The 21,743-nt window shown below is 45.1% G+C and overlaps 1 protein-coding gene across 1 annotated transcript in view; it reads left to right on the forward strand.

Annotated features, from left to right (window-relative positions):
* Nucleotides 1-20,898, forward strand: part of HGSNAT (heparan-alpha-glucosaminide N-acetyltransferase) — a 40,487-nt gene extending 19,589 nt beyond the window's left edge. Inside the window, exons 8-18 of the mRNA XM_058289860.2 lie at nt 724-800; nt 8,457-8,487; nt 8,817-8,977; nt 10,068-10,183; nt 11,309-11,430; nt 12,292-12,418; nt 13,964-14,050; nt 16,715-16,792; nt 17,454-17,524; nt 17,612-17,724; nt 18,467-20,898. Of these exons, the coding sequence (XP_058145843.1) occupies nt 724-800; nt 8,457-8,487; nt 8,817-8,977; nt 10,068-10,183; nt 11,309-11,430; nt 12,292-12,418; nt 13,964-14,050; nt 16,715-16,792; nt 17,454-17,524; nt 17,612-17,724; nt 18,467-18,648 (1,165 nt within the window). The 3' untranslated portion in view covers nt 18,649-20,898. The remainder of the gene's footprint in view (nt 1-723; nt 801-8,456; nt 8,488-8,816; nt 8,978-10,067; nt 10,184-11,308; nt 11,431-12,291; nt 12,419-13,963; nt 14,051-16,714; nt 16,793-17,453; nt 17,525-17,611; nt 17,725-18,466) is intronic.
* Nucleotides 20,899-21,743: the final 845 nt, after the last annotated feature.

A 21,743-nucleotide genomic window follows, 5' to 3' on the forward strand; every position in this document is an offset into this window, starting at 1 on the left:
TTGGGGCTACAAACTGCACTTCTGTGTCCAGTCAGTAGTTGACAGATGAGAAGATGGTCTAGTATGGTCTAGAAATGGCGCTGCAAGTGTGGTAGAAAAAGCGCTTACCTTTGATCACTGCTAGGAAAGCATCTTGAATATCAGGCCCTTTTGATAGCAAATCTCCAGAGTCACACGGTAAATTGATAGTATTTTGTAGCTCTGGTAGAAGAATGAAGGCCAGGACCAAACTCTGAAAATAAAGTTTAAAATTACAGATCAGAAAACTGAGATAACTGATGAGAATCTTGCCTGTGGTCATGTGGCAAATAAGAGAGGACCCAAGAACTCTTGGGTCAGATGAACCTCCAGCTCTTTAACACTCATGCCTGTGTGCCTTCCGCTACAGTTCATTCATCTAAAGCAGCTAAATAATTAGCACGAATTGAGTTATTGGAAATGTTTTGCTTTGTTTTCAAGTTATATAGTCTATTACCCTGGTAACTTTTCTTAAGACATAATGGTGCAAATGTTGGCAACAGAAGAATTTAAATGTTTACTTCTAATTGTTGTGTTTAGAAAGCAATAGTTTCTTGCTCTTTAAGTCTCATTTTGCATCATGAACTGTCCAGTGGAATGGCATTATTGCATGACTGTACCTTGTAAGTAAAAATCTATCTCTTGCAGTGTGGTCATTCCTTGTCACATATGCAGACTCAAAGTGTTCTTTTTGTGGCTTTCTAGGATAGCTCTCATACTCATGGTGTTTGTTAATTATGGAGGAGGAAAATACTGGTACTTCAAACACGCGAGTTGGAATGGTAAGGCATGTCCAGAAGGTGGTATGGCTCACATGGGGTCCATTCAGAGAACTCCAGGGCAGGAGACTCCCTGAGCATCCTCAAGTAGCTGTAGGGACGAAGGCCCCCGGCCTTCCCTGAGACACTGAACTCCTGCCCCATAGAATGACCATTAGATTATTCTGTTTTTTTTGTTTTTAAAGATTTATTTCTCTACCCTCCCACCCTCCCCCCTGCCCCCCGTTGTCTGTTCTCTGTGTCCATTCGCTGTGTATTCTTCTCAGGCGGCACCGGGAATCTGTGTCTCTTTTTGTTGCGTCATCTCGCTGCATTGGCTCTCCGTGTGTGTGGTGCCAGTCCTGGGTGGGCTGCGTTTTTTTGCACTGGGTGGCTCTCATTGCAGGGCTCACTCCTTGTGTGTAGGGCACCCCTGTGTGGCACGGCACTCCTTGCGCACATCAGCACTGTGCATGGGCCAGCTCACCACACAGGCCAGGAGGCCCTGGGTACCAAACCCTGGACCTCCTACATGGTAGGCAGGCACTCATCAGTTGAACCACATCTGCTTCCTAGATTATTCTAGTTTTGTTCTTCCTTTAGTGTGCTGTGGCTCTGTAGAGCTTCGCTGTGTGACCATGAAACTGCAAAGTCTCTGGCTGTGGAACTGTGGGGATCTGCAGAAGATGTTGAGTATTTGGTTGGAAATTATTGTCTTAGTTTGCCAGGGTCGCTGTGACAAATACCACATACCAGTTAGCTTAAGCAGTAGGAGTTTATTTATTTAAACTTTATTTTGTATATTTACTATTTGGAAATATAAACAATAATTAAAAAAGAAAAAACAGTTGAATAAAAACATACATTTCTCAGATAAATGTACTGGATACATATAAAAAATTTTTTTGATTCATATATGTTATACATATATTTGGTTCATAGTAATGCAGTCATACAATATTTGTCCTTTTGTGTCTGGCTTGCTTCACTCAACGTAATGTCCTCCAGGTTCGCCCATGTTGTCAGATGCTTTACGACTTCATTTCTTCTTACAGCTGTATAATATTCCATTGTGTGAATACACCACAGTTTGTTTATCCATTCATCTGTTGATGGACACCTGGGTTGTTTCTAACTTTTGGAAATCATGAATAATGTTGCTATGAAGATTGATGTGCAGATGTCTCTTTGTGTCACTGCTCGCAGAGTCACATGGCAACTTTATATTCAACTTTTTTAGGAACTGCCAAACATTTATTTCTGCTCTAATCTTTATCATTTCTTTCCTTCTGCTTAGTTTGGGATTGGTTTGATGTTCTTTTTTTAATTTCTTTAGTTGTTCAGTTAAATCTTTGAGTCTAGCTCTTTCTTTTTTAATATACGTATTTAGGGCTATAAATTTCCCTCTCAAGACTGCCTTTGCTGTATCCCACAAGTTTTGATACATTGTGTTCTCATTTTCATTTGTCTTAATATTCACTGATTTCACTTGCAATTTCTTCTTTGACCCACTGACTATTTAGAAGTGTATTATTCAGCCTCCACACATTTGTGAATTTACTTTTTTCCTATTATTGATTTCCAGTTTCATTCCATTATGATCTGAGAAGATGCTTTGTATAATTCCTGTCTTTTTGTATTTATTGAGAGCTGCATTGTGCCCTAACATGTAGTCTATCCTGGGGAAAGATTCATTGGGCATTTGAGAAGAATGTATAACCCGCTGAGTTTGGTCGCAGCATTCTGCATATGTCTGTTAGGTCAAACTCATTTATCATATTGTTCAAGTTCTCCGTTTGTAGATCTTCTGTCTGTTCTATCTAAAGATCTGAGTGGTGTGTTGAAGTCTCCAAAGATTATTGTAGAGATGTCTGTTTCTCCCTTCAGTTTTGCCAGAGTTCATCTCATGTATTTTGGAGCACCCTGGTTAGGAGCATGGATATTTATGACTTATATCTTCCTGGTGGATTATCCCTCCTATTAATATATAATGGCCTTCTGCATAACTTTTTTGCATCATTTAAAGCCTTTTTAAAAATTTATTTATCTCCCCTTCCCCCCCACCCAGTTGTCTGTTCTCTGTGTCCATTTGCTCTGTGTTCTTCTGTGACTGCTTCTATCAGTGGCACTGGAAATCCGTGTTTCTTTTTGTTGCGTAATCTTGTTGTGTCAGCTCTCAGTGTGTGCGGCACCATTCTTGGGCAGGCTGCACTTTCTTTCATGCAGGACAGCTCTCCTTACAGGGCGCACTCCTTGCCCATGGGGCTCCCCTATGCAGGAGACACCCCTGTGTGGCAGAGCACTCCTTGTGCGCATCAGCACTGAGTGTAGGCCAGCTCCACACGGGTCAAGGAGGCCCGGGGTTTGAACTGTGGCCCTCCCACGTGGTAGGCAGACGCCCTATGCATTGGGCCAAGTCCGCTTCCCTAAAGCCTTTTTTGTCTGATATTACTGTAGCTTCCCCTGCTCTTTTTTGGTTACTATTTGCATGGAGTATCTTTTTTCAACCTTGCACTTTCAGCAAACAGTTTGTATGCCTGGATCAAAGGTGAGTTTCCTATAAGCAGCATATGGATGGCTCATATTTTTCCATCCATTCTGTCAACTTGTACCTTTTGATTGGGGAGTTTATTCATATTCAGTGATATTACTGTAAATGCATTATTTACTTCCACCATTTTATTCTTTGGTTTTCTTATGTTAATATCATATTTTTATCTCTCTTTTTACTCTTTTGGTTATCCTTTCTCTATCCTTTTTTCTATGCTTTCCTATAGACCTCTCTCTCCTCTCTTTTTATTTCAGGTTCTAGGACTTTCTTTAGTATTTCCTCCAAAGGTGGATTCTCTTTTTATGAACTCTCTTAGTTTCTGTTTGTTTCTGAGTATTTTATGCCTACCTTCATATTTGAAGGATAGTTTTGCTGGATAAAGAATCTTGGCTGGTAGCTTTTCTCTTTCAGTAGCCTAATTGTATCATATCATAGTCTTCTTGCCTCCATGGTTTCTAAAGAGAAATCTGTGCTAAGTCTTACTGGGCAGCCCTTGTACGTGATGATTTGCTTCTCCCTTGCTGCTCTGAGAATTTTCTCTTTATCTTTGACATTCTGAATAGTATATGTCTTGTAGTAGGTCTACTTGGATTTATTCTGGTTAGGGTATGGCATACTTCTTGGACATGTACGTCATTTCTTTCATGAGAGTTGGGAAATTTTCAGCTCTAATCTCCTCAAATACTCTTTCTTCCCTTTTTTCCTTCTCTTCCCCTTCTGGAATTCCCATGACACACATATGTTGTTGCATTTCATGTTGTCATTCAACTCTCTGAACCCCTGTAAAATTTTTTCCATTCTTTTCTCTCTCTCTTCTTTGCTCTCTCCAATTTTAGCTGTTTGTTCTTTGGTATCAATTTTTCTTTCTTCTGTCATTTTGAGTCTTACTTTGTATGTCTCTACTTTGTTTTTGATCTTACCTATTGTGTCTTTCATTCCCATGAGCTCTGTAAATTTTCTGTTCAGGATTTCAAATTCTTTTTTGCTCTCACACAATGTCTTCTTGATGTCATTTATCTCTTTAGTCTTATTATCTTTCAACTCGTTAATTTGATTTTGGAAGTTTGTGTGCATCTCACTAATCAGTTCTTTCAAATCCTGTGTCTCTTCTGGGCCTTTGATATATTCCTTTACTTGGGCCATGTCTTCCGTTTTCTTAGTATAGCTTGTAATTTTTTGCTGATGTCTAGGCCCCTGATTAGGATGTAGTTCAATCAGATGCTCAAATTCTTTCTCTTTTGTAGGACTTAATGGCGGGAGGCTGTGTGTTACCATTGCTTTTTGATTCTTGGCTTGACCTGGATTGTTATGATTGCCCCTGCTAGTTGCTCAAAACTGGGCTCTGGACCCAGGAATTGGTTGCAGTCCAGCATCCTAGGGCCTCGGGAAGGGAGGCTGTAAAGGCCAGAAAAAGCCTCTCTTAGTTTTAGTTTTCTCACAAGCACTTCCTTGTTGTGCCAGCAGATGGTGGTCTTTGGCAGCTCTCAGTGTAGTGCCTGGTATATTCGTTGCAACACAGACCTGCTCAATGTGATAGAGGATCCTTCCTGGAGGCAAAGAGCTTTGTAATTCATACTTTTTCAGTGGCCGTTTTCCAGGCTTCTCTGGCAGCCCCCTCTTTTTCCCAGGTTGGAAACATTTCCACTCCCCTCTGAGTCCTCAACAATTTGGTCCTAGTTAGTAGAGGAGACTGGGAGGGTCGTGTATCTTTAGCCCCTGGCTGGCTCTCAAGGCAAACCATGGCGCAGCCCCACCCGTCCAGGAAGGGCTCCTGGGACACAGCAGACCAAATTAGTTCGTCAGACGCTGAGGCAGCCTTAGTCTCTGTCCCTCTCTGTCTCCCCTTTCCTGGGGTGGTGGATCCCTGGAGCCCCCTGTGTCTGTAGCGGCAGGCCCAGGGGCCTGAGAATTTCTAAAGCATCTTTAGTGTGGGATGGGTACCGGCAGCAGCTGCCGCCGGCTTCAGCTCAACAGTTCGGTCGTCCGTCTCCTCTGGATGGTGTCCAGCCTTCGCCTGGTGTCCTAAGCCCTAGAAGATCTTTCTCCAGGCTCTTTCAGCCTATCCTGCTATTTTTCTGGAGGAGAAGAGAGTCCCGTGTCTTTCTGGTCCACCATCTTCCCGGACATCTGCAGTGGGAATTTACTGTCTTGTGGTTTCGGAGGCTGAAGTCTCAGATGTTGGAAAGCCTGGCCAGCCTTTCCCTCAGTGTCTGCAGCGTTCAGGAATGGCTCGTGCGGTTCTGGGAGCTCCTTGACTGGCGTCTCTGCCTCCTTCTCTGGTGATCTCTTTTATTCTCAGGCTTCTTCTGACTTTCGGCTTCTACTTACTGACCGTGTCTGAATTTCTTCTGCTTTGTAAGGACTCCAGATGTGGTGGTTTGGAATTTTGTGAATCTCAGAAAAAGATTATGTTCTTAAATTAATCTGTTCCTGTGGGCGCGATACCCTTTGATTGCATTGGATTTATTTTTGGGGGGGCGGGTAGGGAATGGGGGGCTTGATTAGATTTGATAAGATTGCTTTAGGGCTTTCGATTGGCTTACACCAGTGAGGTGTGAGCCAGCTTGGGTCTCAGGCCCTCTTGCTGGGTCTGATATAAGTGGAGACAGAGGGAGAGAGAGAAAAAGGAAGCCACCATATTGATCCTGCCATATGAGAGAGAAAGGACTGCAGGAAAACAGAGAAGACCCATGGGTGAAAATAGGTACTTTGTGCCCACAGCCCTTTGGCAAACCAAGACACCAGCATACGGATTAAGGCCCACCCTGACTCACTTTGGCCTCATCTCCGTAGGATCACTGAGGATCCTTTGCACAAATGAGTCCACACCTTAATATCTTCAAAGGTCCTGTTTACAAATGGGTTCATACTCAAATGAATGCATGTTAAGACTTGAATGTGGGAAACGGACTTGGCCCAGTGGTTAGGGCGTCTGTCTACCACATGGGAGGTCCACGGTTCAAACCCCGGGCCTCCTTGACCCGTGTGGAGCTGGCCCATGCGCAGTGCTGATGCGCGCAAGGAGTGGCGTGCCACGCAGGGGTGTCCCCCGTGTAGAGGAGCCCCACGTGCAAGGAGTGCACCCCGTAAGGAGAGCCGCCCAGCACGAAAGAAAGTGCAGCCTGCCCAGGAATGGCACCGCCCACACTTCCCATGCCGCTGATGACAACAGAAGCAGACAAAGAAACAAGATGCAGCAAATAGACACAGAGAACAGACAACCGGGGGAGAGGGGGGAATTAAAAATAAAAATAAATATATCTTTAAAAAAAAAAAAAGACTTGAATGTGGGAAGCAGAAGTGGCTCAAGCACTTGGGCACCCACCTACCAATGGGAGGTCATCCCAGGTTCAGTTTCCAGTGCCTCCTGAAGAAGATGAGCAAGACAGCGAGCTGGCATGGTGAGCTGACCCAACAAGATGTTGCAACAAGATGAAGCAATGAGGAGACGGATGAGAGAGACAACGGCAGGGAGAGGAGGTAGCTCAAGTGATTGGGCTCCTGCCTCCCACATGGGTGGTCCTGGGTTCAGTTCCCAGTGCCTCCTAAAAAAAGAGAACGAGAGGATTTTTGATGTTGGAGTTTTGATGTTGGGGTTTGATGCTGGAGCCCCAGGAAGTAAGCCCACAGAGGCGAGAGAAGCAAGTCCCTGGAAGGGAGGAACCCAGGAAGCCTGAACCCTGGCAAACGTCGGCAGCCATCTTGCTCCAACACATGGAAGCAGACTTTGGTGAGGAAAGTAACTTATGCTTTATGGCCTGGTATCTGTAAGCAACTACCCCAAATAAATACCCTTTATAAAAACAAACAAACAAACAAAAAACCCAAGCAAAGACAGCACACAACAGACAGACACAGAGAACAGACAGTGAACGTACACAATGAGGGGGGTGGGATAAATAAACTAAATCTTTAAAAAAAAAAAAAAAGACAAACATGTCTTTTGTGGGGGATATGATAGAATCCCCTACAACTGATATATTCTAGATATGGAGTTCTGCCTTCTAAGCCTCATGATCCACTTTAAGTGACATTCAGCTGGGACTGGTCTGTGTGGTGCTGAATGATGCCTGTGAATCTGACATGGCAGTTGATTTAAGAATGGATTTTAATAGTACTAGGGTTGATAGGTGTTTATGTCCAAGAGACTTAAATTTTTGGGCAGTCCATGTGCCAGTTGGGCCCTGAATTTCAGCAGAATTGTAACACCTACTCTATAGTTCATTGGACTCACCCAGGACAACTAACGAGATGATCATGGACAACAACCGTCCCAAGGAACAGAGAGCTCTGCAACTGCAAGCAAGAGAGTCCCATCCATCTGCCCCATGGGATCTAAGCCCCCTCTCAATCAGCGGCAGAGTGGACCTCATCATCCCAGAATCCTTAGGATTGGGGAGTGAACGATGGACTAGAGTAGACTTACTGTTACTCTACTATAAGCTGATTGTGATTTCAGCAATGGAGGAACTTTTATTTTTGATGTGGAGATAGTGGCCACTGGAGGGTCTGCGGGGAGGGGAAGAGAAAAAGAGGTGTAATATGGGGGCATTTTTATGACTTGGAAATTATCCTGAATGACATTGCAATGGCAGGTACAGGCCGTTGTATATCTTGTCATAATTTACAAAATTGTGTGGGAGACAGTGTAAACTATAATATAAACTATAATCCACGCTTGGTGGCAATGCTCCAAAACGTGTTCATCAGTTGTAACAAATGGACCACACTAATGAAGGGTGTTGTTAATGTGGGATAATGTGGGAGGTGTGGGAGTGGAGCATATGAGAATCCCCTATATTTTTCATATAACATGAATGTAATCTAAGTATCTTAAAAGAAAAAAAGAATGGATTTTGAAATGCTCCTAATGTATTGCTCAGATACCACTGACTTGTCCACCCACATCTGGTTTGGTTCTCTGGTACCCAGTAATGTTCATAGTAAGTGCCCCAAGCTGAATGACTGGTTGTAGAGCCTCACGGAAGTAAGCCATTTGCGTGCATGTTTTGTGTTTGTGTGTGTGTTAATTCAGTGTTTTCCTCTAAACCCTCTATGTGACTTGACTTTCTGTGACAGTATATAATCAAGTCCTTTTTCTTAATATTTGTACTTGTGTTATTCTGCAGGACTGACAGTGGCTGACCTTGTATTTCCATGGTGAGTTAGCACTGATTTTCTGCATCTTCTGTCATTTCTTCTGTAGTTCATCTGAGGTTTTTGGTTATTTTTCTTCCCCTAAATGATGTTGGAGCTCCTCTCAGAAACCAGCCTTGAGTTTGGGCCAGAGACCTGCATTACTTGCTTATATAGGTCTCTACTATTATAAGGATCATGTATTACTGAATAATTCTTACTCTTGGCTTTTTTCTTTTAAAAAATCATGTTTTGCTTCTTTTATACAGTATATTTTTATATTTTTAGATGTTTAAGATATATAGACAATAAGTTGGAAATGGCTCCCCATTAATAATTAATTTTTTTTTTAGGTTTGTATTTATTATGGGATCTTCGATTTTTCTATCAATGACTTCCATACTGCAGCGGGGATGCTCAAAATTAAAACTGCTGGGGAAAATTGCATGGAGGAGTTTCCTGTTAATCTGCATAGGAATTATTATTGTGAATCCCAATTATTGCCTTGGTCCCTGTGAGTATTTTTTTTCTCCTTCCATTAGATTCAGGTTGAAATACAGGAATGACATGTTAAAATTTGAGACAAATATCATTCCCGCATCTCAGTTACCTGCAAAAAGGATCGTTACTAGGAAAGGATACGCAATGCTTACGTAACTTGGGGCATTATTATATTATCTTCACGGACTTTTAGACCTGGGAGAAGCCTCCAAGACTATGCAAACCTTCTGTTGTCCAAAAGAGGAAGCTGAGGTCTAGAGAGATTGACGCGCTTTCTTCAGATTGTATTACATGTAGTGAAGGGCTACGTAAGGATCAGACCAGCTCTCCTGGTTCTCAGACCCTGCCGTCCTGCCACTTTGGTTTCTTCAACTTTTACATTTATATGATAGTTCAGGAGTCCACCTCTGTCCTCACTTGGATGTCAGCTGGGTTGCAGGGAGGGAACAGCATCTCCTTTGTTACTGGAGTACTATCTAGTGAGACGGGGCAGCAGAGGGAAGGAAGTCCTGTGCTCGGTACCAGCATGAGAACTGGGGAAGGTACTGGTCACCGTTCCCAAGAAGCTTACAGTGTGGTTCACTGAGCTGGACATCCATCTAGAGAGCAGCCAAGCAAATCCTCACTTCCACCTGGGATCGTAAGAGGAGGTGTCACATGAAAGTTGATTTGACGGACCTCCAAAAAGGGTGCCCTTGCTCCCAGTAGGAGCGGGTTCCTTACGGGGTTACTCTTCTCCGGTGACACAGCCATGCAGCCTGCAGGACAGGCAGGCTGTGCTGGGTCTGACAGTCGAATCCAGATTCCTGATGCAAAAGCCAGGGCATGAACTTGAGGGCCAAGGGTAGTCCTTGTTCGCTCCTCTCTCCCAGGCTCCCACGGCCAGCCTCCAGCTGGAGATGGAGCCTTTTTCTGGATTGGCTCTTCTTGGAACTTGGGCTTAACCCCTGCCTCCTGACTATACTGTATCTGTCTCCAGGGGCTTTAAAAAGCCTTCTTTAAGTATGGCACAGGTGTGTGTACCCCTTAGGAAAAAATCGTGTTCTCTTGGGGTGAGATGGGAAATGCTGGCTAACACTCTACCTAATCTGTGTCTCCTGTAGTGTCTTGGGATAAGGTGCGAATTCCTGGAGTGCTTCAGAGGCTGGGAGTGACTTACTTTGTGGTTGCTGTGTTAGAGCTCCTCTTTGCCAAACCCGTACTTGAAAACTGTGCCTCGGTGAGAAACCCAGTTCTTAAAAAAAAGAAGGAGAAAAATCCCTTAATTTAATGCATAGTTTTTAAACGTTTTTCAGTTCTGAAGGCAGTGGATAGATTTCTTAATGCTGTTGGTCACATGCATTTCTTATGACAGTAAATAATATCACCGTCATCTAGTTGGTGGAATCTTTTGGGGCCTTATTGCCATTTTTCCATTCCTTGTAGAAACAAAATGCATAAAGAGCTCATGTAACACTTCAGCATCGATACATATACCATAAAGATGCAGATTTTGGGAAAAAAGCCAAGGTGGGGACTGGGATAATGACAGTATTATGCTTAGCTACTGCATATTTTCTCTTTATAATAAATATGTGAGAGTCTCATCTCTTTTGGGATTGCTTCCTTTCTTACTATAAATAGCTGAGTTGAGTTTACCCAGGTGCAGCTATTTTTTCCTTTTTTTTTTAAACTTGCATTTAAAAAATTTTTTTTATTTTTAAAGTTTATTTCTCTCCCTTCTCCCCCCCCCCAGTTGTCTGTTCTCTGTGTCCATTTGCTGTGTGTTCTTCTTTTTGTTTGCTTCTGTTGTCAGCGGCACCAGGAATCTGTTTCTTTTTGTTGCGTCATCTTGTGTCAGCTCTACGTGTGTGCAGCGCCATTCCTGGGCAGGCTGCACTTCTTTTGCACTGGGCAGCTCTCCTTATGGGGCACACTCCTTGTGCGTGGGGCTCCCCCACGCGGGGTACACCCCTGCGTGGCACGGCTCTCCTTGCGCGCATTAGCACTGTGCATGGGCCAGCTCCACACGGGTCAAGGAGGCCCGGGGTTTGAACCGCAGACCTCCCACATGGTAGATGGATGCCCTAACCACTGGGCCAAGTCCGCTTCCCGGGACATGTGTTTTTAATTCTCTTGGATATGTACCTAGGAGTGGAATTGTGCAGTGTTCTTACTGTGATATTTCATAGAGTGGGAGCACCAAGACAGTATAACCCATATTAATTAAATATGTGTGTGTATATTCTGTTATTACCACTATGAAGGCCAAGAAAAGGATTCCAGGGCATTTTCCTATTGTATATCGTTTCCAGTTCTCTTTGCAGTTAGTTCATACACGCTGTCCTCTCTGCCCCTCACCTAGGAGAGAAGCTGCTTTTCTCTTCGGGACATTGCTCCCAGCTGGCCACAGTGGCTCTTCATCCTGATGCTGGAAAGCGTTTGGCTGGGCTTGACATTCCTCTTACCAGTCCCTGGATGCCCCACGTAAGTGACCCGTTTGGGGCAATCCCTTTTTGCATATTATTGCCTGTCAGGTCAGAGCTTCTGGGTTTCACAGCTTTCAAATGCTCACGTCAGAGGAATTGTCTCTCATGCTTTCTGCTCCTCTGATGCATCCTTGGCATTGGGAGAGCAGTCTGGTGTGTGGCCAGAGAAATGTCTCTGCAGTTCAGTCTTAGTTTGCACAGAAAGTGCACCTCCTGCCTTAGCAGTGTGGCAGGCAGTCAAGGCAAAAGAGCATCCTCCCCAGTCCCTCCAGATCCCTCATGGGTGAACAGACCTAAGGGGAGAGTGTAACCACAGACCAAAGTAGATTTGCTGTTATTGTACTTTTCCATTGTGTTAACAGAGGAACTTGTAACGTTGATATAAAGACAGTGGTTGTCAGGGCTCAGAAGGGAGGGGGACAGATGAATAGGTGGAGCACAGGGCATTTTTAGGACAGTGAAATTGTTCTGTATGATGCTGCAGTGACAGATACGTGATGTTATACATTTGTCAACGTCTATAGAACTGGACAGCACCAAGTGTAAACCATAATGTAAACTGTAGACTGGTTAGTAGCAGTGCTTCAGTAGCGGTTCATCAGTTGTAACAAATGTACCACACTAATGTAAGGTGTTATTCGTAGGGAAACTGTGTGGGTATGTGCGAGGCTTATATGGGAATTCTCTATACTTTTGGTATAATTTTTTAAAAGCAAAAAAGAGCAGTGGTGAGAGTGTGTGGAGCCAGAGGGCTGCTTCAGGCCTGCAGGTGTCTGTAGTCCTTTGTGGGGCTGCGTGAGTAGCCGATATGTCCGTTCTGAAGTCTGGCCAAGTGAATCCCCATTTCTCGCTCCTCTAGTGGATACCTCGGGCCCGGCGGCATCGGGGACTGGGGCAAGTACCCCAATTGCACGGGAGGAGCTGCGGGCTACATCGACCGCTTGCTGCTGGGCGAGGAGCACCTGTATCAGCATCCTTCTTCTCACGTGAGTACTCTGGCTTGCCCCCGGAACTCGAGCTCTAAAGGGAGGAGGAACAGAAAGGGCTGCCAGCTTTAAACCGTGACCATTTAATAAGAGGTGAGGGGCTTCATTTTTATTGTAAAAATTGGCCCACCCGAGTGATCTATGTTGTCACGGGGCCAGATGTGCGCAGTACTCTGGGTTTTCGAGCGACAGTGCCTCTGGGCTGCAGAGTTCTTTTCTGTCCATCTCGGGTCGGATTTCCTGGGCAGCAGCCCGTGAGGCGCAGAGTCTTTTGCAGGAGGTCCTTTTGGAATCGACACCTGTTGGTGAAGGGAGGACCCAGGACTGGGCCGAGGGGCACGTGGCGCTGCAGTGCAGGCCCAGCGAAGGCCTCGGCTGGTCCCTGGGGAGTTCAGGTGCCGCCCCCCCCCCGCCCCGGTTGTTCAGACGTGCAATGAGGAATGGGCCCTGTATACCCCTGAGCAGATGTGGACTGCCCCCACCAAGGGGTTGACTCCCGGCGAGGCAGGACAAATCCCAGAGAGCGGCTGGGCCGAGCGCGTCTGCCGTTAACGCTTCCAGCAGCGGGGCACGGGGGCTTTTGTCTTGAAAGTGTGGAGCCTATTCATAACCACTATGTAGTGTGAGAGGGCGGCAGTACAGCATCCACTGCACCTGTATTTCCAGGTCTCTCCAGTAACATTCACTTTATAACAAAATTACCAATAGATTTTTAAATGCCCTTTGCCTTAAAAAAGATAGAAAGTTGCTGGTGTTCTAATGTAGTTGGCCAAAGAGAATAAATCTGAAAATGAACTTTGAAGATGTTGAGGAATGCGCCACGTAGCTGGAAGGGGTCCCAGCACTGGTTCCTGAGTCGGCCCAAGTGGAAGTGGCTGCTGCCCGTCACTTCCTTCCCAAGGTCACCCACCGCACTTCCCTGGCCAGAACCATTCTGCCTATTAGTCCCTTATGTTGACAGTGGATTTCTGTAGCGAAAAATATATATATATATTGCTTTTTGACTATTGGAAGGCATTCGTGTGTCTCAGAGTTGTTTGTGTGCATTGCCATAGTGAGTGAGTGCCACCTTCTTGCTGTGCTTTTTTTCTTTTTTTTTTTTTTTAAAGATTTATTTTTATTTTATTTTAATTCCCCTCCCTTCCCCCGGTTGTCTATTTTCTGTGTCTTTTTGCTGTGTCTTGTTTCTTGTTTCTTTGTCCACTTCTGTTGTCGTCAGTGGCACGGGAAGTGTGGGTGGCGCCATTCCTGGGCAGGCTGCTCCCTCCTTCGCGCTGGGCGGCTCTCCTTATGGGTGCACTCCTTGCGCGTGGGGCTCCCCTACGCGGGGGACACCCCTGTGTGGCACGGCACTCCTTGCGCGCATCAGCACTGCGCATGGCCAGCTCCACATGGGTCAAGGAGGCCCGGGGCTTGAACCGCGGACCTCCCATATGGTAGACGGACGCCCTAACCACTGGGCCAAAGTCCGTTTCCCTGTGCTTTTTTAAAAATATGTTTTTATTGAAGTATATCATTCATACGTGATTGTGCTGCGTTTTTAAGGTGCTTTACCTCACCGAGGTGGCCTACGATCCGGAGGGAATCCTTGGAACCATCAATTCCATCGTGATGGCATTTTTAGGAGTTCAGGTATTTGTTCATTTCCTTAGGATACGTTTTTCTGACAGTTTGTGATTACTGATTTATAATTAATTCAATAGTTATTTCAGTAAAACAAAATAAGTAATTGGAAGCACGTCCTCCTTGATACAGACTTCATGAAATGCTCAGTTTATAGCCTGCAGATTGTGCAAAAGCAGAAGTTGCTGGAATTCAGCACATTCTAATAATTAATTGTAATTCCTCTATTCTAAAAAGAAATCCAATTATTTATATGGCTTGCCTTAGAAATGGAGGCACAACAGTTTCTAGATAAAAGATTTCCCTGCTGGACTGTTCATTGTGTTTGAATATTGGCAACATTGAGACTTGTCCATGTCACTTGTCACATTTCTTTGATTTACAGTTTACATGGCTCCAGGTTGAGCATCTTTTATGCCAAAGTCAATACAGGTGCTGGTTATTATTGGTTTATCCCCCATGTAAAGTCATTAAAATTCTGAACAGCCTAGCTTTTCCTTTTTAAACTTCTCCTTAACACTGTTTGAATCTATTGGCTGAAGGGAGCTACCTGGCAGGGAACAAAGTGTGCAAAGCCATGCTGTCCAGTAGAACTTTCGGTGATGAAGAAACTGTTGTGTATACGCTCTGTCCAGTAGGTAGCTGCTCCTCTCATGTGGCTGTTTTGCACTTGAAATGAGGCTAATACAACTGAGGAAGTGAATTTTCCATTTTATTTCATTTTATTTGAAATGGAAATTGAAATAGCCATATTGGATGGTGCAGGGCTAAAGCTTTGGTGATGAAATTAATTTTATATTAGGCACACTGTCTTTGTCTCCGTAGAACTTTATAGTTTATGTTGTGCTTAGAGTAGAGTCGCTTAATGCCTCTTCAGGTAGGGGCAGTGTGGCATAGGGGTTAAAAGTGCGGGCCTGGAGCACGACTGCCTAGGTTTGAATCCCGGCCCTGCCACTTGCCAGCTGTGGACCCTGGCACGTTACTCTCTGTGTTCCAACAGCACCTACTGCACAAACTCACGAAGGTTAAGTTAGTTTATATAAAGTGCTAAGAACTGGCACGTAGAAAACAGTCACCATTTCAGCTGTTACAGGTTAACACTTTCTTATCCCTTGATGTTTTCAGAGATTAATTGTCCCGATTTTATTGTTTTAAAAATGTTTTCCCTGTCTCCAGTTCCACCCTGTTCCTGTCCATCTTCTACTGCTGCTGTACTGCTAGCAGGCCCCTCTGAGCTGGCCCCTTGTCACACTTACGTGACACCCTTCCTTGGCTCCCTGTCACCTATGAGAAGCCCATACTTCAGGGAGACCTGCAGAGCCCCCCTCCCTACCCCATTTTACTGCTCTTCCTCACCCTCCAGCCTTTCTGAGTTTCCTACAGTGTCTTGGAGAGGCCAGGCTTTTTTTACACTTCCATGCATGCTGTTCCAGTCTGCCTAGAATGCTGTTCCCTGCCTTGGCCATCACCACCTCTTCTAGGCTGTCTCCCTCCCTTCCTGAGATGGGTGCCTCCTCTCTTGGGTCCTGTGTGCCTCCCAGTCTCTACTCATCAAGGGCCGGGGTAATGCTCCATTCACTTTTTTTTTGTTAAGGAAAAACATTTAATAATCCATTGAAGTTGCACAGAAATAAAATAGCAAGTGTTAGGGATAATGCCGGAGTGTTGAAGTAACGGGTACAAAATTAGGATTAGAGAGCTTCAGAGAGAGGAAGTCTTGAGTGTTTTGAAAGAGATAGAGGTAGCAGTTTGGTTTCAAACTGAAAGAAGTGGCTTTGGAGGTAGAGCCATATATTGGGGATGGGTGGCCACAAGCAGATTTGTATCTTATATTCTAAAGATGTTGGCTCTCTGGGAGGGCAACCACAGACTTTTTAAAATTTGGTAGCAAATGGAAGCTACTGCAACTTTCTGAAGAGTAATTTAAAAACGAGTTGAGAAGGAAGAGGCAGGGAAGACTTTGGAAATCGTCCGAATGCCGAGGCTCTCGAGGTTAGACTGAGTATAAAGATGACAGGCCAATTTTTAAGAAGTAGTGGATCTTGGCAATAGGAAGAGGGTTGAAAGAGACGGGGAAAAGTGAATTTAAGGGGAAAGTGACGTGACAAGCTGAGGGGGTTCCCTGAAGAAGGTAAAGAATTCTAAATAACTGATCCAAAAAATAAGGAGAGGACTGATAAGAAGGAGCAAGGATGTAGACAAATTGCACGTAGGTGGAGAAACGCAGGTAAGAGTGAGTGCCAGCACGCCTGAGGGGCCGGGAGCGCTGGGGGGAGAGCGGCTCGTGGGTGCAGTGAAGGTTCACGGGCGAAAGCGGGAGAGCCTCGAAGGTGAACGACGGCCGCCAGAGCCACCGTCAGGCTTACCACCGAAGTGTCCTCTTTGGCTGTACATCTCGGCTCTTCTGAGCTGAGCCCGAGTCCTCACAGACTCCTCAGGAGCTCTCAGAGGCGGGAGGAGGTGTCCCTCCCGGGGGCGCGCTTTGAGCCGTGTCCTCAGGGAGCTCGGGCGCCTCCGCGGTGCCAGTGCCTGGAGCGGCCCGTCAACGACGTGTGACGCGGTGCCAGTGCCTGGAGCGCCGCGCCAACGACGAGGGGGCCGAGGGCGCCCGGGCCTGGGCGTGAGCCCGGAGGGGCGGTGCTTCCCCTGGTCAGCCTGCGTGTTCTTCTCCAGGCAGGAAGGATTCTCCTGTGTCACAAGGAGCAGGCCAGAGGCGTCCTGGTTAGATTTGCTGCCTGGTGTTGTCTTCTGGTAAGTACCCGACCGACCCCACGGAGGCCCCTCTCCTCATATGTAGGAAAAAGAAAGGAAACGTTCAGCAGCGCTAGTGTAGCAGCAGCCAGCCAGAAACCTTCCCTGGAATGCCAGAGGGGAGCAGATCTTTGCTCCTAAATGCTCAGGTGTCTTTTCTTAGGGAAACGTCTTTGTAAATAAATGACAGCATTTGCCACTCAGCAGCCAGTCAAGAATGCAGGAAGCATGTACTTTAGTGTGGGTTCAGCATGGAGAATCCTAGCGTTAAGACACGACACACAACAAAGAAAAAGAAAACAAAGACACGACAAATAATAACAGGTTTGCAGGAACCTCCCATTCCAGGTTTACATGAGAGAAGGGCCTGGAAGACGGGCTGACGGACTGGCCGTTTTAGCCCTGACCTTGCAGTCGTATTTCCCTGACTTCTCAACTAGTTTACCTTCCTTACCTCCTAGGAATGCTGAAAAGATAATGGTAATTTTTGAAGAATAATTTTTAATTATACATCTTGAAAATATTTTTTCTGGTTAGAAAATATGAGGTACAATTTTCAGTCCTCTCTGAACAGTTTAGGTAACTAATATTTTTTCGTCTTGACACACAATTACTTTGAAAATAATATATAAATCTTTAACATCCTTTCCCTCCATTATAGGGGCTTATTTCTATGGCTTTGACAAAGATTTCTGAAAACCAAGGCTTTATTCCAGTAAACAAAAATCTCTGGTAGGTAGAGTGAAAAAAGCGTCCTTTCAATTTTGATGATTTGTACTGTTGCCCCCCAAGCACGGCATCTCCTTCCGCCCTCTCCAGGTCCATTTCGTATGTCACCACGCTGAGTTCCTTCGCCTTCTTCATCCTGCTGATCCTCTACCCCGTCGTGGATGTGAGGGGACTGTGGTCAGGAGCCCCCTTCTATTACCCGGGTGAGTGACCCCCAGCCCCACGCAGACCGAGGCGGGCTGCGCCCGGCAGTGCTGGGCGGCTCAGTGCCAGGTCTGGGTTCCCTGCCCTGGGACACGTTTCCAGGAGGCAGCAGGGGCCACGCGTCACTTGGCAGATCAGAAGCAGGTCGCTGTCTAGGTTGTGGGGTCGTTACAGGACGGTTAATGAGCTCTACGCGTTCCACATTTTATTCAGACCATGCCGAACTGCAGAACATCAGAAACGGTTCAGGATATGTTTTCCAGTGTCTCATACTTAAGATACATTTTTTTTCTTAATGTGATACACTACCTTAAAGATTATGCATTATAAGAAATAACAAGAAAGGATATTAAGAAATTAACGAAGTGATTCAGAAGTGGTGCTACCTGAAGACAGAGGGTTAGTCTAGGTAATTTCAGTGACTCATTTCAACCCTTTGATTCTAGTAGTAGTTACATTCTTTAGACTTCAAGGTTTCTGTTTAGAAAATATAAGTTAATAATTTTAGTTCCTTGCAGATTTAGTATGCAAGACTACATTATTATAAGATGACTAGTTTCTAAATAATTTTTGATATTAATTTGAACTTACCTAAGATACGGATTTATTTTTGGTAGTAGTCATTAAGATAAGTGCATCCTTTTTAAGGTATTTTCACCAAAATAAAATCAAATTTCAAAGATTAAACAGATGTCCTGATGTGACTCAGGAAAAACAGTGTCTTCTGTGTTTCCCCTTCAGGGATGAATTCTATTCTGGTCTACGTCGGCCACGAGGTGTTCAAGAACTACTTCCCCTTCCAGTGGAAGCTGCAGGACAACCAGTCACACAGAGAGCACCTCACGCAGAACGTAGTGGCCACTGCGCTCTGGGTGCTCATCGCCTTCATTCTCTATAAAAAGAAGATTTTCTGGAAAATCTGATAGTTCCACATGTTCTCCTGGCAGACCCTCGCGGGCTGTACTGAAGCAGCCTTTGTTAAAGGGAATCATTTGGTATAAACTCAGTAGGATGTGCAATCCCAGATTGTTGGAGAAGGTGCTGCTGTTCTCCTCCTGTTGCCCGTGGCCTGGCTCACCAGACCTCTGCCCATGACGTCGTGACTTACGTATTGGGAAGGTACTTCCCTTTTCCCCATCTTCTGTGTAAATGGATGTTTTGGGAACATCATTCTAAAGAGATCTCATTTCACGTTCCAAAAGGGAGATTACTGTGGACGTTTTACTTCCGAGAGGGATAAAACAGTCTAAGGTCTGATTCTTACTGCTCTCGTTCCCCCACAGACTGCCTTTTCATTTGTATACAGGCCAAAACAGCACACCCTCCTTTCTACTGTGGCTGCCTATAAAGCTCGCTAAATGTGATGTAGTTCTTATGTAGTAATAAGAATCTAATATTTTTTAGTTAAGTGTCATTTAATGTTTCAAGAAAGCCAGAGTAGTTTCCTTTTCAGATCTTCAGGGCAGTGATGGGTCCAGAAAATGCTGTTCAATCAGAAGTCATTTTCTCCTTTTCCCCACTTGGAAGAAAAAATGTAAAATAGAGCTGTGTTATTCCCAACCACTCTTGCTTATAATTATCTATCTATCTGTCTATCCATTCGTCCGTCCACTTACCATCTCCACCCATCCGTCTGGTGGCCGGGTACCTGGGGATGTTGCTGGGGAACAGAGGACAGCACTCTGCTCTTGTTCGTGGGTCCAGCTTTGTCATCACCGCTCTGGAAGATGTTGGGCAAGTCCCGTGGCCTCTCCGAGCCTCCGTTTCCTCACCCGTGAAATGAGGGGTTTAGAGAGGACCTCTTGGGTCTCTTTGGGCTCTTAGCCCTGGTGAGGTGTAGGGTACATCAGTAGCTTTTCTGAAATCCTCAGAAAAATACTTTCATTATAGAAAACTCTTCAAATAAAATGATACTGAAAAGTTAAAGAAAAAACTCTCATTGGAGTAAATCTTTTCAAAAATGACCCTCCACAGTGGAGGCACCTTTCCTGCTTATAATCACAAAACTGAAGAAATAGTTTCTCCAGAGTGAAGGGAAGAGAACACACAAAGAGAAACAGCACTTTTCATATGATGCATCATCATGCTTATGAATTTTCTGTGAGAATTCCGTATTTATGGAAAATGTGACAATAGGGTTGCACCTTAGAGCACCCTTCTGTGGTGAGATGGTGCCATCTCCACCTGTTCCGTTGCTTTGACGGTCACCGCCGCATGGACAATCTCCCAGGCTGTTTCCAGCTCTGCCCTCTGCCCTAACCCTCACTCTGGCTTGTACTTGCCTACGGACCCCTCCACTTGGATGGCTGCTAGCATCTCAGGCTCACCACCTTCCCTTCTTTCTCTCCCCAAATTCAAATCTTTTCCTCCTGATTTTCCTAGCTCTTTGAATAGATCATTCTCTGTCTCTAGATATAAAATTGTGGTCACCTTTTCATCCACTTTACCTCTTCTATCGCCCCTATTTCCATATTCATTCATTGCCCAGTCCTCTCAATTCTGTAACTTCTTCATTCTCATTGTCATGACCTCGTTACTCAAGTCCAGACTCTTGTAATCATTCTTGAACTGGCTTCCTTCTGTAAAGTCTTCTGTATATTGCCACCAGATTCAGCTTTAGAAAGCAGAGCTCTGGTAAAATCACCTCTCTTCATACCCTTCCACTGAGGTTGAAATGTCTTTGCCTGGCACACATAAGCATCCTCAGTTGAGACCAACACATGGGTCCAACTTTCTCTCTCTACCTTCCTTTCCCCATCCTGCTTATCCCAGTCCAGTGAGACCCCTCACGACCTCTGCAACAGACAGTACCTCCTGCTTCTGACTTTCATTATAATCTTCTTGGACTACCTTTTCCTCTTAATTTTCTCCTACCTATATTTGACTTACCATTTTAAGCCCCCTATTTCCATGGAGCCTTCTCTAAATCTCTTATACTCATCCAAAAGTAATTATTTTCTTCCTCCTGGTTCTCTGAATATTTTATTGGTAGCAATCTCATGGCATTTATTGCTTTCTGCTTTGTGTGATTATTTGTGCACATGTCTAATTTCCTGTGCCAGACTTGAGCTCATTAAGGGCAAGAACTAATTACACCTCGATCATCCAAGTATTCTTCATGGCACCAAACAGTGCCTTGTATGTAGGCACCAAATAAACATGTATTAAAGCAACGGTGAGTTGTTTTGTTTTTATATTTAAGTGCTGATAAAATTAGTATGTGACAGGAGTGCTCTCACAAAATGTTCATGGAGCTAATATGTACGGGGACAGTCAACTCTAAGGAAACCTGCTGTCACCTTCTCTTGCACAGAGCCATTGTGAATGGTCATAGATGGGCCATCCTCAATCTCAAGAATTAAAGCTGAGTGGGGCCTCTCCAACTTCTCTAGAAGCATTTCTCAAATTGGGTGTTGAATTTTTTGAATCCCAAAACTAAAAGAACTAATACATTCCCATGGGTGTGGGGCCTTTTGATTACATTAGATTCAATTAAGAGACCCTGTGATTTGATCATTTTTATTTTTTAGGAGGTACCTGGGATTGAACCCAGGACCTCCTACATGCGAAACAGGCACTCAACCACTTGAGGTACATGTGCTCCCCAGGTCACTTTTTTTTTTAAAGATTTATTTTTATTTCTCTCCCCTTCCCTGCTCCCCCCCCCTCCCCGTTGTCTGCTCTGTGTGTCCATTCACTGTGTGTTCTTCTGTGTCCGCCTGTATTCTTGTCAGCGGCACAGGGAATGTGTGTCTTTTTGTTGCATCATCTTGTTGTGTCAGCTCTCTGTGTGTGTGGCGCCATTCCTGGGCAGGCTGTACTTTCTTTCACACTGGGTGGCTCTCCTTACAGGGCACACTCCTTGTGCATGGGGCTCCCCTACGCGGGGGACACCCCTGCGTGGCAGGGCACTCCTTGCGCGCATCAGCACTGCGCATGGGCCAGCTCCACACGGGTCAAGGAGACCCGGGGTTTGAACCGCGGACCTCCCATGTGGTAGACGGACGCCCTATCCACT

Source organism: Dasypus novemcinctus, chromosome 29 (assembly GCF_030445035.2).
Source record: "Dasypus novemcinctus isolate mDasNov1 chromosome 29, mDasNov1.1.hap2, whole genome shotgun sequence".
NCBI lineage: Eukaryota > Metazoa > Chordata > Mammalia > Cingulata > Dasypodidae > Dasypus > Dasypus novemcinctus.